Source organism: Cynoglossus semilaevis, chromosome 19, assembly GCF_000523025.1.
Source record: "Cynoglossus semilaevis isolate Cse_v1.0 chromosome 19, Cse_v1.0, whole genome shotgun sequence".
Classification (NCBI taxonomy): domain Eukaryota; kingdom Metazoa; phylum Chordata; class Actinopteri; order Pleuronectiformes; family Cynoglossidae; genus Cynoglossus; species Cynoglossus semilaevis.
In genome coordinates, this window is record NC_024325.1 from 16,413,298 (window position 1) to 16,430,249 (window position 16,952).

Genomic DNA, 16,952 nt, shown 5'->3' on the forward strand with positions numbered 1-16,952 from the left:
TTCTTCCCCCCCCCCCCCCCCCCCATCATTCTGTGTTAGTACCAATAATCATGCCGATCTCACAGCTCTGGTCTTTGTATCCACAGCTCATCATTGTCCCCACTGTGTCGTTCACCATGGCAACAGAACCAATGTCATAGTCCTGCAGAGACACAGACACAGACACAGACGGTCTGTCTTGTGATCAGTTCTTCATGTTTTGGTCTTTTTCTTGTTGAAGTTTGAGGAGTTCCATTTTGTCCCAGAACCGAGTCTTCAAACGATTATGTTTCAGAAACGATCACTGGATCCAGTGTTTACTGTAGCCACGGAACACAGACGGAACACAGACGGAACACAGACCATGTGCTCAGGAGTGTGCACGTGCTCAGGAGCGTGCACGTGGTGCATTGACTGACCCCTCTCCTGCGAACAGCGTCTCTCAGCAGCGTCACCACGTCTCTTCCCTCCACACCTGGACAGTTAAAGCCTTTGGTCCAGCGGATCAGGATGCTCTGGACACAGAGACACGTGGACACAGAGTTATGTGGACACAGAGACACGTGGACACAGAGACACGTGGACACTTACCTTGTCGATCTCCTTCTGTTCACAAGGAAAAGAGAAAGTAAAACCGAGAGGAAGAGTTTGTCCCTTGAGCTCCTGAGACGCGATGAAGTCACCGAGACATGAAGCGATGTGGTCAAACAGCTGGGGGAGGAGGGGGAGACAGGGAGGGAGAGAGACAGGGAGGGAGAGAGACAGGGAGGGAGAGAGACAGGGAGGGAGAGAGACAGGGAGGGAGAGAGACAGGGAGGGAGAGAGACAGGGAGGGAGAGAGACAGGGAGGGAGAGAGACAGGGAGGGAGAGAGACAGGGAGGGAGAGAGACACAGAACAGTTGAAAGGTCAGGTTTCAGCAGACACGAGTCAAACAAACTATTACTGATGGTCCCTGGTCCTCACCTGTTCTCCTGCTCCCGTCATCATGTCTTTGGGGACCACACAGATCTGACTGTCCATCTTCACCACCTTCTGCTCCGCCTGCAGCACCCGCACGTGAAGAACACGGAAGTTTGTCCCCCCCAGGTCCAAGGCCAGGAAGTCACCTTTCTCTGGAGACACGGTGTGAATGTTCACGTCCATCCACGGTCACTGTTGTTTCAAACCAAATCATTTCCCACCTGTTCCATCAGGTGTCGCTCTGACGAACGTCGGCAGCATCTTGACTGCAGCTCTGTGGTGAGAGTGTTTCCCTAGACCTTGGACCAGGCCTTTGTGGAGACGAGAGGAAACGTCCCTCAGTTTGTCCAGGGAGAGACGGAGAGGCTGCAGGACGGGCTGCACCTGCACGTGCACGAGCACACGAGCGCGCGTGCACAAAACAACAACGGAGACAAAAAAAAGTTAAACAGAAAAATGATTCAGTGGTGTGAAAAAAGTCACGGCTGCAGTTTAAACTCTGTCCAGCTGGGGGCAGCATTTCCTCTGCTGTGCTCCTGGATTCTGTTCACAGAACGCACTTTTCTGATTTCTTAATTTTGTCGTGTGTGTGTGTGTGTGTGTGTGTGTGTGTTGTCTTCTGTCTGTGAGTGAAGAAACCTGGTTTCAACACTAGGATCAGAGAACACACACACACACACACACACACACACACACACACACCCTATGTTGAAACATGAAGAAATATGTGTGTGTGTGTGTGTCTGACCAATAACAAAAAAAGAAGAAAATGACTCCAGTCCAGACTAGAACCAGGACCCAGACCAGGACCCAGACCAGGACCCAGACCAGGACCCAGACCAGGACCCAGACCAGGACCCAGACCAGGACCCAGACCAGGACCCAGACCAGGACCCAGACCAGGACCCAGACCAGGACCCAGACCAGGACCCAGACCAGGACCCAGACCAGGACCCAGACCAGGACCCAGACCAGGACCCAGACCAGGACCCAGACCAGGACCCAGACCAGGACCCAGACCAGGACCCAGACCAGGACCCAGACCAGGACCCAGACCAGGTCTGAGACTTTCCACCAACAGACTCCGACTCGGGATCGGCACGCTCCAGGTACCCGGGGTCCCACCTTCGTCTTCCTGTCTCAACTCGTCCTGTCGACGGAGTGGGCGGGGCCAACTTTATTCCTCCACCAGACTCAGGCGAGTGTCAACAAGTGAGGCCAACACAGGAAAAACCTGCAGTGTCCAGCAGGGGGCCACTTCCTTTCATCACTGACTTTTACTGTTGATTTACAACATTTGGACCTTTCTCAACTACACAAACTGGCCACAGGAGGCAGCAGCCATTCCATTAAATACTGTGTTACAATCAGTGGCATCTCCCCCTGGTGGCTGAAATAAAAACCACATGCTCTCTGGAGGACAGTGTCCTGTATTTGAACCAGTAAAGTGAAAGGTCACGACCCCTGAAGTAGGAATGATAAGGTCCAGACCAGGTCATGTGACTGGTACCTTCTTGAGGGTGTCCTCAGGGATTCCGTCCGTGTGCAGCGTTGCCGAGTTTCCGTTCATGCTGGCGCCGTTGACCGTTTCTCCGTCCGTGCGGCTACAAACACAACAGACAACAACAAAGTCACTACAGTCGATCACAGCGCCCCCTCTGGAGAGCATTTCCCCGACAGCGGTGGCCTCGAGTTCACACGTCATGACCATAAAGGTAACGAGGTGAAAATGTTGTATATTTGATGTGTTGTTTAAAAAACATTTGGAAAAAAAAGTGAAAAACAAATAGCTTTAAGCTAGCGACAAACATTAGCATAGATAAAACAAACTATTTCTAACTCACGTTTGTTTTTATTTCTTTATTTTACTTCAGTCACTGCGTCAAAAAGAGATGTGTTGTAGCTCAGAATTAGCTTGAAGTGAGAAGCTAATATTTGATCAGACTGAACACAGTGTTTAAGGAGAAACGACAGACGGAAACTTCAATAAAGAGCAGGAAAAACTGGCTTCTTGACGTCCGTCAACGCAGCATCATATCCAGTCTATCTTAGATGCAGTCGATCTTTTTCTTATGAAAAAAAACATAAACCGATCGACTGCATTTAAGTCTCAAGTTTCTCTGTAGGGGGCGCCATCTGAACCAACAGATCATGTTTAACTAGTGACGTTGACCTTTCCTGTTCCTTTGTCCACCATCAGCCTGGACGTCACCTGTGTGGGACAACACCAGGTGACGTCCACCATATGGTCCAGGACCAGGGTCCTCACTGATCCACAGGTTCTGGGCCAACACACACACACACCTCACTGTGGTCACAGCTAAAATCATGGGATTAATGTATCCAGTGGGGTTTTATTAGCGCCCCCCCCAGGTGTCTGCCTGCTCTGTCGTAAGAAACGTCCCTGAAGGCAGCACAGGAAGTGACTATGAGTCAAGAAGAGATGTTCAGAAACTCCTTCACTTCTGCCAACACTTATTTTCCTTCTGTTGAAAACCAGCTGAGCGACTGTGTCAGGCCGGGCCGAGGCCAAACCGGTGGGGCAGGAGACACACACCTGCCCGGGCGGTCCATCAGCTCAGCACACACTCCAAAAAATGTCATAAAAGTCTGCAGCATCACAGCGAATGAAGGGTTAAATGTGGGGCCAGTGTGGGCCGTGGACCTCAGAACCACTGGGTGCTGGTCCACCAGCAGAGAGGTGAGCTTCAGTTTTAAACACAGAAGAAATAAAGAGAAACTGTTCACAGATCAGTTCAGTGACGACAGCGGTGCCGACGGTGACAGCGACACGGAAATGTGAACGAAGAGAAGAAGAAGAAAAACCAAACTCACCTGACTGCTGCTCCAGCTGCTCTCTCTGACAGGAGACACTTCCTTAATGAGTGTGTGTGAGCGTGTGTGTGTGTGTGTGTGTTCACACCCTGCAGGTCAGTACCAGGGCCGTGTCAACGTCAGAACAGTCGGAGGCTGGGGCCCCAAACAGAACAAGACGGTTCAAACGTCTGATCTTCACACAAACACCTCGACTCAATCTTTGATTTTTAATAAATAATTATAATTCAATCATATTTAAATTAAATAAAACAAACACTTTAGTGACAGCATAGGTGAACAGTCCAGTAGGTGGCGCAGCAGGTCAAGTGGAAGCAGGCTGTTGTCATGTCCTCTCCACCCTCACCTGATCTGTGGAGGAGTTAAAGACAGAGGACAAAGTTCTTCATGTGGACCGATGGTACCAGGACCAGGACCAGGACCAGGACCCGTGGAGGGGTGTTCTTCTGTGGGGGTGGAGCCTCAGTGTTCATGAAGGTTCTGGTCTGTACAAATTAAAGGGGAAAAAAAAGAGGATATGTTTAAGAAACAAACAAATTTAAAAAAAAGTTACATCTGAACCAGAAAAGAATTCAACAAATAATGACAGGAGAGTCTGGAGGTCCAGGATTAGGTCCAGGTACCCGGGGTCCAAAGGTCCAGGTACCCGGGGTCCAGAGGTCCAGGTACCCGGGGTCCGGAGGTCCAGGTACCCGGGGTCCGGAGGTCCAGGTACCCGGGGTCCGGAGGTCTGGTTCAGCCCAGGTATGGTCACCATGGTAGCACCTAACAGGATGACTGTAGATGGTGTGTTCTGATCACGTGGTCCAACATCTGGTGACGTGGAGGGGGGCGGGGGGGGGGGGGCTCACACAGTTCACCACTCACTTCTAAAACTGCAGGTTTGACACGAAGCAAAAGCTTTAAATAAAGAAAAAAACATGTTTTAATTTGGAGCCCGCTCTGCTGAAATGAGGGGCGTTCAAGTACCATCGGACAACAGTGATAACAGTACAAAAGTCTCTTTAGAAATAAAGGTTTCCTGCATCTGAACGGGCGTGTTTGCATTATCGCGATATATTATTACATCGGCGGTTAATTTTTTTTCTCTTAAAATAATGGCGACATTAATATCGTTTACCAGAAATAATTTGTGGGACAACATATCATAACGTATCATATTCATATATATATATATGAATATATACGAACATATCGTCCATCGTAGTTGCTTATCGTCTCCGGACTAGCATCGGGCTAACACGGCCAGAAGCTAACCTGAGGCTAACCTGAAGCTAACCCGTTCCACTCAGTCGAACGAGCCCACATCGAGGACTGGTTTAAAACTGTTACTTTACGGTCACAGTTTTCGTTAATAACGGGACTAGTCAATAAAGATCAGCATTAGAAGTCGACTAGTACTAATCACGAGTCAGGCCGTAACCGTTAACACAACGTCTTTCAAACTAAATAAACTTTAAAAACCACGAACCGTTCGACCGCCGTCTTGAAACCGGACCAGGTGAACCCGCCATGTTGAAATAGGTGAGCTGAGCTCGTTTGAACGAAGGCGTTTTTTAAAACACGCGGCTGCGTTGGCGTCTGACGTCACAGAGTTACCCGGAAGTTTTCCCACAGAGTTTCCTGGAGGTTTTGTCATAGAAGTCCAAATAACAAACTGATGGGGGCGCTAGATTGATAACGTGGGTTAGGGTCAGTCAGGGAAACCTGAACCTGTGTCTGTCATTGCTTCTTCTGAACAGCTAACGGTGCTAACACAGCTAACGTTAGCATTGTTAGCTGTGTTCCTTATTTATTTTAAACAACTGTCGAGGTCAGGTTTCTCCTCAGCACCAGGAGTCCGCTCTGTCGCAAACACGCACAGTGACGTCACATGTGGCCTGGTGATGAGGTATATAAAAAATAAAGAGTCTTTCTCTGGATGCATGACCTCGTGGCGCAACGGTAGCGCGTCTGACTCCAGATCAGAAGGCTGCGTGTTCGAATCACGTCGGGGTCAGTGGTTTTTTTTGTTTGTTTCTAAACTTTTAAAGTGTTTTGTTTTGTCTTTAGTTTCAGTGTTGTCACTGTTTATTTCTAACTTCTTCTCTTGTCACCTGATCTTTTGTTGTTTGGGTTTCAGAAACGGCAGACTTTTATTTGCATTACTGCCACCTCGTGGTTTCACTGTGCAAATAAAAGGGAAAACTTAAGGAATTCGAAATACAAACTAACGGCGCATTTTCAGCTTTCAATAACGATAGAGCTGCTCACGTCACGTGATCGACTCAGAAACGATCAGAAAGTGTTTGGCATTTTTATTTTATGACTTCATTAAACAAAGACCAGATAAAATCATTAAAGTTGAAAACAGTAACGAACGCCTGACGACGACACTGAACCATCAACCGACGCTGGGACATCTGGGACATCTGGGACATCTGGACTACTGACAGAACATTTGAACAATCTTGTATTTTTCTATTTCTTAAAATAAATGTTAGAGAAATCATTTCACCAAAGTCTTTTTTTTTTTTTTTTTATGTTCCTGTGTCCAGACGTCAGTTCCTGGACTCAGACTCAGGGCGGAGTCTGGTGGATGCTGACTCTCTTCCGGGTTTTGTCGGTGCATCGCTCCAGGATCAGTTCTGGACTGGGTCTGGGCGGCACCACCGGGACCTGCCTCTTCACCTCGCCCTCCGAACTGGAGTCGCTGGTGTCAGGAATGTTGTCTGTCAGGAAGACGGAAGAAAACGTCAGCGACCAGTCAGGGTCCCTCATGTTGAGAACCTCTCAGAGGTTTTGTCCCTACCTTCGTTCTTCCTCTCCTGTAGCGGTTTCTTGACGGGAGTCACGTTTGATTTTCGTTCGCTCCTCTGCTGCAGGAAGCGGCGGCTGTTCCTACGATAAACATCCTGACTGAGGCGCCGACGAGCACGGCCGTGAATGCTCTTTACATTTCTGATGGTGGATCTGAGACGAGACAGAAGAACATTTCTGTTGAAAATGATCTCAGCTGCCTTCTGGGCGAACGTCCACTCTTCTTCTGGACGTCAGCTAGGTACAGGACGCTAAGCTAAGCTAAGCTAACTCTAAGCCATATGTTGGTTAAACCACTGTGGCAGGCTAGCAATTCCTCAAACCTATAGTTTTGGTTTTTTTTGCTAACGTTCAGCCAGCAGCTGACCTGCGGGGCGGCAGCCTCTGTCCTCCGGGTGGGTGTCTCTGTCCCCCCCCCTGTCCCTCCTTGTCTCCTGTCTTCTGCAGATACATGGAGGGAAAATGTCCAGTCTCTTCACCTTTTCTGAACACACACACACACACATGTCAGTGCAGCTGTATAAAGCAGCTGGTACAAGGTGACGTGGCGATGGTCCACAGCGTTACCTGACGACCCACCAACCGTCCAGCAGCCTGTGGATGACTTCAATCACTTCTCCAGACTGAAGAGAAATCTCATCTTCCTGCTCCGCAGTGTAGGAGCTGATGGTGACGAAGAATTCTCCTGCACAGAAGCACAACCTGAAGCAACAACTGACACCGCAAAAACAACAGTGAGAAAAACAAACAATCGTTTCACCTCCGTAGTCTGGTTCAGCCTCCTCAGCCTCTTCTGGTTGGTCCAAAGGTTCCAGGTACGAGGCAGGAACCCAACCACGCTTATAGTCACACTGACAGAACCACCAGCCTAAACAGCACCGCACCAAAGTCCATGGAGAAAATCAGAGATTTTAGTTCAGACCAAAGTCCATGGAGAAAATCAGAGATTTTAGTTCAGACCAAAGTCCATGGAGAAAATCAGAGATTTTAGTTCAGACCAAAGTCCATGGAGAAAATCAGAGATTTTAGTTCAGACCAAAGTCCATGGAGAAAATCAGAGATTTTAGTTCAGACCAAAGTCCATGGAGAAAATCAGAGATTTTAGTTCAGACCAAAGTCCATGGAGAAAATCAGAGATTTTAGTTCAGACCAAAGTCCATGGAGAAAATCAGAGATTTTAGTTCAGACCAAAGTCCATGGAGAAAATCAGAGATTTTAGTTCAGACCAAAGTCCATGGAGAAAATCAGAGATTTTAGTTCAGACCAAAGTCCATGGAGAAAATCAGAGATTTTAGTTCAGACCAAAGTCCATGGAGAAAATCAGAGATTTTAGTTCAGACCAAAGTCCATGGAGAAAATCAGAGATTTTAGTTCAGACCAAAGTCCATGGAGAAAATCAGAGATTTTAGTTCAGACCAAAGTCCATGGAGAAAATCAGAGATTTTAGTTCAGACCAAAGTCCATGGAGAAAATCAGAGATTTTAGTTCAGACCAAAGTCCATGGAGAAAATCAGAGATTTTAGTTCAGACCAAAGTCCATGGAGAAAATCAGAGATTTTAGTTCAGACCAAAGTCCATGGAGAAAATCAGAGATTTTAGTTCAGACCAAAGTCCATGGAGAAAATCAGAGATACTACTGACAGAACATTTGAACAATCTTGTATTTTTCTATTTCTTAAAATAAATGTTAGAGAAATCATTTCACCAAAGTCTTTTTTTTTTTTTTTTTATGTTCCTGTGTCCAGACGTCAGTTCCTGGACTCAGACTCAGGGCGGAGTCTGGTGGATGCTGACTCTCTTCCGGGTTTTGTCGGTGCATCGCTCCAGGATCAGTTCTGGACTGGGTCTGGGCGGCACCACCGGGACCTGCCTCTTCACCTCGCCCTCCGAACTGGAGTCGCTGGTGTCAGGAATGTTGTCTGTCAGGAAGACGGAAGAAAACGTCAGCGACCAGTCAGGGTCCCTCATGTTGAGAACCTCTCAGAGGTTTTGTCCCTACCTTCGTTCTTCCTCTCCTGTAGCGGTTTCTTGACGGGAGTCACGTTTGATTTTCGTTCGCTCCTCTGCTGCAGGAAGCGGCGGCTGTTCCTACGATAAACATCCTGACTGAGGCGCCGACGAGCACGGCCGTGAATGCTCTTTACATTTCTGATGGTGGATCTGAGACGAGACAGAAGAACATTTCTGTTGAAAATGATCTCAGCTGCCTTCTGGGCGAACGTCCACTCTTCTTCTGGACGTCAGCTAGGTACAGGACGCTAAGCTAAGCTAAGCTAACTCTAAGCCATATGTTGGTTAAACCACTGTGGCAGGCTAGCAATTCCTCAAACCTATAGTTTTGTTTTTTTTTGCTAACGTTCAGCCAGCAGCTGACCTGCGGGGCGGCAGCCTCTGTCCTCCGGGTGGGTGTCTCTGTCCCCCCCCCTGTCCCTCCTTGTCTCCTGTCTTCTGCAGATACATGGAGGGAAAATGTCCAGTCTCTTCACCTTTTCTGAACACACACACACACACATGTCAGTGCAGCTGTATAAAGCAGCTGGTACAAGGTGACGTGGCGATGGTCCACAGCGTTACCTGACGACCCACCAACCGTCCAGCAGCCTGTGGATGACTTCAATCACTTCTCCAGACTGAAGAGAAATCTCATCTTCCTGCTCCGCAGTGTAGGAGCTGATGGTGACGAAGAATTCTCCTGCACAGAAGCACAACCTGAAGCAACAACTGACACCGCAAAAACAACAGTGAGAAAAACAAACAATCGTTTCACCTCCGTAGTCTGGTTCAGCCTCCTCAGCCTCTTCTGGTTGGTCCAAAGGTTCCAGGTACGAGGCAGGAACCCAACCACGCTTATAGTCACACTGACAGAACCACCAGCCTAAACAGCACCGCACCAAAGTCCATGGAGAAAATCAGAGATTTTAGTTCAGACCAAAGTCCATGGAGAAAATCAGAGATTTTAGTTCAGACCAAAGTCCATGGAGAAAATCAGAGATTTTAGTTCAGACCAAAGTCCATGGAGAAAATCAGAGATTTTAGTTCAGACCAAAGTCCATGGAGAAAATCAGAGATTTTAGTTCAGACCAAAGTCCATGGAGAAAATCAGAGATTTTAGTTCAGACCAAAGTCCATGGAGAAAATCAGAGATTTTAGTTCAGACCAAAGTCCATGGAGAAAATCAGAGATTTTAGTTCAGACCAAAGTCCATGGAGAAAATCAGAGATTTTAGTTCAGACCAAAGTCCATGGAGAAAATCAGAGATTTTAGTTCAGACCAAAGTCCATGGAGAAAATCAGAGATTTTAGTTCAGACCAAAGTCCATGGAGAAAATCAGAGATTTTAGTTCAGACCAAAGTCCATGGAGAAAATCAGAGATTTTAGTTCAGACCAAAGTCCATGGAGAAAATCAGAGATTTTAGTTCAGACCAAAGTCCATGGAGAAAATCAGAGATTTTAGTTCAGACCAAAGTCCATGGAGAAAATCAGAGATTTTATTGGACAGCTACAGATCAGCCAGTGCTTGATCTACTGGTTTTGTCTTGCAGTTTTCCTCAAAGCAAATATGAATTAATATTTCTCACCATTTGAATTCTTCTCCACGATCTCCACCAGGTCTCCAGCTCGCAACTCAATCTCATCCTTGGACGTCTTGGTGAAGTCTGCAATCACGCTGTATGTGTCCAGAATAATGGGTCCAGAAATCTCTGATTGTAAAAATAAAAAGACAACGGTGTAAAACAGTTGTCTTGACCACCGTGAATGGAGTCTTTGAACCAACGTCACCTGAGGCGTTTCCTGTCACAGACTCTGCTGATGTCACAGGGCCCTCGTTTCTTCTCAGTCTGAGGAGGAAAGTCACTTTAACCACTTCCTGTCCACCTGTGTGTGTGTGTGTGTGTGTGTGTGTGAGACACTGACGTGTTGGCAGCTGGTGGTTTCTCATCCTCTGGTCGGACCTTGAAGAACTCGGTCAGGTGTTTACAGCGGGAGATGTGAGGTGGCAGGTTGACCAGTAGGCGGCAGTAATCTGCCAACGTGCTCTGACGGGTTTCTGTTGACTTCTGAGAGTCCACCCACCGTGGAGCTGGAGATCAGAAGACAGAAAGAACCAAAGGTCACGGAGGTCAACAACGATGTCCAAAGAACCCCCCCCCCCCCCCCCCCCCCCCCCCCCCCCCCCCCCTGTTGGACCAGCAGCTGTTTCCTGATCTGAAAACAGAAGTGCGACCTCAGAAACCTGACTTACGACACATGGTTGTGAAGCTGCTCTGAAGCAACAACAGAAACGGACGTGGACGAAAAGACGTGCGCTGTTGCACGTGTTCATGTCAGGGGTTAAAGGTCACCTGACACACAGTATTATTCTACTGGTGGTTGTGAGGTCCGGCCCGGTCCTGCGGGGTGTTTTTACCTGGTAATTTGGGAACAATCCTGTCCTTCTTCTCGATGCGACCAGACTCGATGGGAAACATCTCCTTCAGGGATTTCTGCCACACACACACACACACACACACACACACACACACAGTTGAGAACAGAGCCCACGACCTCAGCCTGTGGTCTCTGCCGTGGACAGGAACTCACGTGGACGGTGTGGATCTCTGGGTACGTCCTGTAGACCAGCTTCTCTGAGAGGTCGCTCCACTTCACCATCAGCATGTAGACCTGCAGGACAACACTGTGTGACTGACCTGGTCTGTAGACCAGCCGCTGTGAGCACCAGCTGTGAGCACCAGCTGTGAGCACCAGCTGTGAGTACCAGGTGTGAGCACCAGGTGTGAGCACAAGGTGTGAGCAGGTGTGAGCACCAGGTGTGAGCACCAGGTGTGAGCACCAGGTGTCAGTAAAATCAGTGTTTTTTTCTATGAGGTTTGGTGAGCGTGTCTGAACTCATGCTGACATTATCATTTGTTCTAGGCCTGGTTGTTGTGTCCACTCTGTTCCAGGGGCCACACAGAGATGACCTTTGACCTACAGTCATAAAAAGGTTTGTTTTCTATAAAAACTTTCAAGCGGCAGAAACATCCAGAGGGAGTTCCTCTTTCTTCTCCGGTCCGTGTCACAGGTCAAGGCTTCAAACCAACGTTCATATCATGACATCATCAGAGAAAAGTCAACATTTGGTCAAGAAAAACTCACATAATGTTTGGTGGGGAAATCTCGTCTCTCGAAGCCGAGGAGCTCCACGTGTCTGACGTAGGTCTGCTCCATGGTCTGGACTGACGGAGTCCAGCCCCACACGGGCTTTATACTGGCTCTGTGTGTGTGTGTGTGTGTGTGTGCTCCAGCACACTCCCACTTCCTCTTTATGATAACATCTGTGTCTGTTGTTCTGTGACTGTTGTTCTGTGTCTGTTGTTCTGTGTCTGTTGTTCTGTGTCTGTGCTCGTTATTTGGTTTCTACAGGTTTTTACAGTTATTTTCACTGTTTTGTTTTTGGACGTTGGGGTGTGTGTTACACTGTGAGTGTGTGTTACACTGTGTGTGTGGAGAATGTTGAGGACACTGAGGTGCAGCAACTGTTTCCGGTTTCATGTTGACTTCCTGCCGGTGTTCGTCGGCCAATCAGAACGTGTTTCTGTGTTTTATTTTTAGTCAGACTTTGATCTAACGCTGAATTCTTTCTGTTATTTCTGCTTTGGTAACGATCATCACGTCACACTCATTTGAATCCCTGTGTGTCTGTCAGTGTGTGTGCGCGCGCGCGCGCACGTATTTGGACTTTTACAGGTTTTTTTCCGTTCTAACGTAAAGAGGAACAAAAACAAACGAACTTCGACTATTTATATTCGACTTCTTATTCAGTCTGCGGAATAAAATACCTTCACTGAACCATTACTGTCAATCAAGTACCGTTACTTGTTTAGTATTTACTTAGTACCGTTACTCTATATAAAATAAACACATAAAACAAAGGCTCCGTGACTGTCATGTCTTGTTTATATATAAACATACGCCGACATGTTCACATCACTAACTTTGTACTAACCAACACCAGCACGACTGAACCAACACCGTTTCCGTAGTGTAGTGGTTATCACGTTCGCCTCACACGCGAAAGGTCCCCGGTTCGAAACCGGGCGGAACACCGATATTTTCATGAGCATTTTTTGTTACATTTAAGAAGAAAACATCTGAAAAATACAAGACAGTTTCAAAAAAGGTAAATGACAAAAAAAACACCGATAAAACAAACGTAGCAACAATCACGAGAATTCAACCAACCGAGTTTACAGATTGATATTGTTTGAAAATGGAGGGATGTCAATCATATCAATAATGAATAAAAGTGTGAATATAATATAGATCAGGTGACAGGATGTGGTGGATGTTTCACAGGAAGTTCCACTTCAAACTTTTGTTTTCATTAAATCCATTCATTCAACTGATTCATCGACGAGGCGTCATGGCAGCTAACCCTGTTTTGTGCTAAGTAGCGTTATGCTAACGTTAGCCTCTCATTGTTACGTTATAGTTTCCGTAGTGTAGTGGTTATCACGTTCGCCTAACACGCGAAAGGTCCCCGGTTCGAAACCGGGCGGAAACACATGACTTCTGCGACATTTTGTAAACAGTGTGGTTTAATTTCTGTGACATCACAGTGTGTTTAGTGTCAGTTTAGTCGTAGCACCGTAACTGTAGTAAAATGGAGGCAGAGACAAACACATATTTACATCTGCTGTTGCTCAACTGAGAGGTTTGATCTGGAAGGTTCCACCACCTGAAGCTGGTCTACGTCTCAGAGATGACGGGCAGCACCGGAGCCTTTAGCCTCATTTTCTGTCTGCAGGGGACACGCCGTCCAGACGTCCACAGAGCCACCAGGTGGCGGTGTGTTGTCTCCTCCTCTTCTCCCGCCTTTTCATCCACACTCTCCTCTAACTTTGTGTCCTTGACAATAATCTTCCTCCGGCTCCAAGGACTCGTCTTCCCCGCATTTGGACCGTGGTGTCCATGGGCTCTGGTCCCGGTGGGACACCTTTGACACCTGGGCGTCTCAGTCCGCTCCTTCTCCTCCTCCTCTTCCAGCCTTCCTCCTTTTCGCAGCAGCCGAGCTGCTGTGAGAAAAGGGTCAGGACCTGGACTTTGTGGGAGTCCAGGTCCAGGCTGTGGACATTTCCTGCTCCTGCTGCTGTTGTCCATGTCCCGGTGGACGAAAGTGTCCAGCTCAGTCACAGCAGGGACAGAGCAGTGTGAACACCTGGGGGAAAAAAACAAGTTTCATTTCAATTCACTGAAGCAGACAATGAACGTCTATAGAAAACAATCAGTGATTCTAATTCTCACACACACACACACAGAGAGAGAGAGAGAGAGAGAGTCAGGTTTTACCAGGTTTCAGTCTCCTTCTTCTGCTCGGTCTTCGTTGCTGCTCCTCTTCCTCTTCTTACTCAGTGACTGCTCCCTCCCTCTCTGCAGCCACTCCCCCACTCCCCCCTCTCTCTCCCCCTCTACGATCGCCCATCCACAGTAACTCTCTTCAAACTGGGACAAAGGTCACGGCACCACGTGGCCGCGTGACCCACTTTAACTTGAAGAAAACTCTGGAAGTGGGTCGACAACCAGGACCAACGGGAGACGAGGGAGTTCTTCCACAGACTCTGAGTCTGAAACCAAGAAGGCTTCACTTCACACACACACACACACACACACACACACACACACACACACGTTTATATATACACACAGTTAAAAAGCTGAAGCTAAAAAAGCTAGCGATCACTAAAACAGCAAACGCTGCCATCAAACGTTAGCCTAAATAAAGTCAGTGGTTAGAAAGGAAAGCTAAAGGTTCTTAGCTCAAGTTGGGACAAGGACTACTGGGTTAGCAAAGAGGGCTAAAGGTTAGATGGAGCTAAATAGGCTTAGGGTTAGTAACTTAGCCTAGCATTAGCCAAGGATGTGCTAACATAAGAAATCCAAGTCAAATCTTTAGAGAAACAACAGTTTGATCTGTAATGGGTAAAAAAAGTTCCTGTGCACTCACTGTCCCCGAGGTCTTCAGGGACACGTGGACAGTGTGTCCACACTGTTGACCGTCAGAGTTCACCAGAGTTTGTCTGCTGTGGACGCAGCAGGAGGGACAGGAGTGGACACCAGACCTGGGTCCAAAGACCGAACGTCTGCAGGAACAAAGTCACGGTGGAAAAACAAGAAGAAGTGAGGAAACAGTACCAGAACAAGAACGACGACAAGAACGACGACGACAAGAACGACGACACGAACGACGACTAGAACGACGACAAGAACGACGACAAGAACAACGACAAGAACGACGACGACAAGAACGACATCAAGAACGACGACGACAAGAACGACGACACGAACGACGACAAGAACGACGACAAGAACAACGACGACAAGAACGACGACGACAAGAACGACGACGACAAGAACGACATCAAGAACGACAACAAGAACGACATCAAGAACGACGACGACAAAAACGACGACAACAAGAACGACGACACGAACGACAACAACAAGAACGACGACAAGAATGGCGACACGAACGACAACAAGAACGACGACAACAACGACGACAAGAACGACGACACGAACGACGACTAGAACGACGACAAGAACGACGACAAGAACAACGACAAGAACGACATCAAGAACGACAACAAGAACGACGACAAGAACAACGACAAGAACGACAACAAGAACGACGACAAGAACGACATCAAGAACGACGACGACAAGAACGACGACGACAAGAACGACATCAAGAACGACAACAAGAACGACGACAAGAACGACGACGACAAGAACGACGACACGAACGACGACTAGAACGACGACAAGAACGACGACAAGAACGACGACGACAAAAACGACGACAACAAGAACGACGACAAGAACGACGACGACAAAAACGACGACAACAAGAACGACGACACGAACGACAACAACAAGAACGACGACAAGAACAACGACGACAAGAACGACGACGACAAGAACGACATCAAGAACGACGACAAGAACGACGACAACAAGAACGACGACGACAAGAACGACGACGACAAGAACGACATCAAGAACGACAACAAGAACGACGACAAGAACAACGACAAGAACGACGACAAGAACGACGACGACAAAAACGACGACAACAAGAACGACGACACGAACGACAACAACAAGAACGACGACAAGAACAACGACGACAAGAACGACGACGACAAGAACGACATCAAGAACGACGACGACAAAAACGACGACAACAAGAACGACGACAAGAACGACGACACGAACGACGACTAGAACGACGACAAGAACGACGACAAGAACAACGACAAGAACGACGACGACAAGAACGACGACGACAAGAACGACGACGACAAGAACGACATCAAGAACGACGACAAGAACGACGACAACAACGACAACAACAAGAACGACGACAAGAATGGCGACACGAACGACAACAAGAACGACGACAAGAACGACGACACGAACGACGACTAGAACGACGACAAGAACGACGACAAGAATGACGACACGAACGACGACAAGAACGACAACAACAAGAACGACGACACGAACGACGACGAGAACGACGACAAGAATGGCGACACGAACGACAACAACAAGAACAACGACAAGAATGGCGACACGAACGACAACAAGAACGACGACAAGAATGGCGACACGAACGACAACAAGAACGACAACAACAAGAACGACGACGACAAGAACGACAACAAGAACGACATCAAGAACGACAACAAGAACGACGACGACAAAAACGACGACAACAAGAACGACAACAACAAGAACAACGACAAGAATGGCGACACGAACGACAACAACAAGAACGACGACACGAACGACGACAAGAACACACACACACACACACACCTGTGTTCAGGTCCGTCTGGTTTTTCCTGTCCTCACTTCCTTGTCCTCCATCACTGCTGCTCTGAAACAAACACAGACACAGACACAGACACAGACACAGACACGTAGGACAAACCAGTCGGAGTGGTTTGGTCTCCCCTGCTGTCCTGGTATCTGAGACCAAGAGAGGACGAAGACAGAGAGAGGACGAAGACCGAGAGAGGACGAAGACAGAGAGAGGACGAAGACAGAGAGAGGACGAAGACAGAGAGAGGACGAAGACAGAGAGAGGACGAAGACAGAGAGAGGACGAAGACAGAGAGAGGACAGAATCAAAGACAGAACCAGCTCCGCAGAGAGACAGGTGAGACACTGAGGGAGACGGGGGAGACAGAGGAGACGGGGGAGACAGAAGAGATGGGGGAGACAGGGGAGACGGGGAAGACAGGGGAGACGGGGGAGACGGGGGAGATGGGGAGACAGGGGAGACGGGGGAGACGGGGGAGACGGAGGCGACGGGGGAGACGGGGGAGGGGG

At 48.0% G+C, this 16,952-nt stretch overlaps 3 protein-coding genes and 3 non-coding genes across 6 annotated transcripts in view; 4 read left to right on the top strand and 2 right to left on the bottom strand.

Moving 5' to 3' along the window:
• Positions 1 to 3,843, bottom strand: part of LOC103395606 (hexokinase-2-like) — a 9,591-nt gene extending 5,748 nt beyond the window's left edge. The window contains exons 1-7 of the mRNA XM_025065436.1: positions 3,777 to 3,843; positions 2,452 to 2,545; positions 1,163 to 1,325; positions 945 to 1,093; positions 571 to 690; positions 399 to 494; positions 43 to 142 (exon numbers count right to left, since the gene is read on the bottom strand). Coding sequence (XP_024921204.1) covers positions 43 to 142; positions 399 to 494; positions 571 to 690; positions 945 to 1,093; positions 1,163 to 1,325; positions 2,452 to 2,511 — 688 coding nt within the window. The 5' untranslated portion in view covers positions 2,512 to 2,545; positions 3,777 to 3,843. The remainder of the gene's footprint in view (positions 1 to 42; positions 143 to 398; positions 495 to 570; positions 691 to 944; positions 1,094 to 1,162; positions 1,326 to 2,451; positions 2,546 to 3,776) is intronic.
• Positions 3,844 to 5,703: 1,860 nt separating this feature from the next.
• Positions 5,704 to 5,775, top strand: trnaw-cca (transfer RNA tryptophan (anticodon CCA)). The gene has a single exon. It is a non-coding gene; the product is annotated as a tRNA-Trp (tRNA).
• A 523-nt stretch (positions 5,776 to 6,298) lies between these two features.
• ncf1 (neutrophil cytosolic factor 1) lies at positions 6,299 to 11,862 on the bottom strand. The gene is made up of 16 exons (XM_025065873.1): positions 11,712 to 11,862; positions 11,157 to 11,237; positions 10,984 to 11,059; positions 10,491 to 10,656; positions 10,356 to 10,414; positions 10,154 to 10,276; positions 9,343 to 9,450; positions 9,150 to 9,267; positions 8,950 to 9,066; positions 8,575 to 8,735; positions 8,345 to 8,494; positions 7,336 to 7,476; positions 7,143 to 7,260; positions 6,943 to 7,059; positions 6,568 to 6,728; positions 6,299 to 6,487 (listed from the first exon to the last, which is right to left on the bottom strand). Exons 1-16 carry the CDS (start codon positions 11,781 to 11,783, stop codon positions 6,336 to 6,338), a joined length of 1,920 nt encoding a protein of 639 aa, XP_024921641.1. The 5' UTR covers positions 11,784 to 11,862; the 3' UTR covers positions 6,299 to 6,335.
• Positions 11,863 to 12,588: 726 nt separating this feature from the next.
• Positions 12,589 to 12,660, top strand: trnav-cac (transfer RNA valine (anticodon CAC)). Its single transcript has one exon. It is a non-coding gene; the product is annotated as a tRNA-Val (tRNA).
• Positions 12,661 to 13,046: 386 nt separating this feature from the next.
• Positions 13,047 to 13,119, top strand: trnav-aac (transfer RNA valine (anticodon AAC)). The gene has a single exon. It is a non-coding gene; the product is annotated as a tRNA-Val (tRNA).
• Positions 13,120 to 14,608: 1,489 nt separating this feature from the next.
• LOC112488651 (trichohyalin-like) lies at positions 14,609 to 16,501 on the top strand (the record flags this gene model as incomplete). Its single annotated transcript, XM_025065874.1, has 2 exons — positions 14,609 to 16,064; positions 16,182 to 16,501. Coding segments are annotated over 2 exons (1,776 nt in total), but the record flags the coding sequence as incomplete, so codon positions are not given.
• Between the last annotated feature and the right edge of the window lie 451 nt (positions 16,502 to 16,952).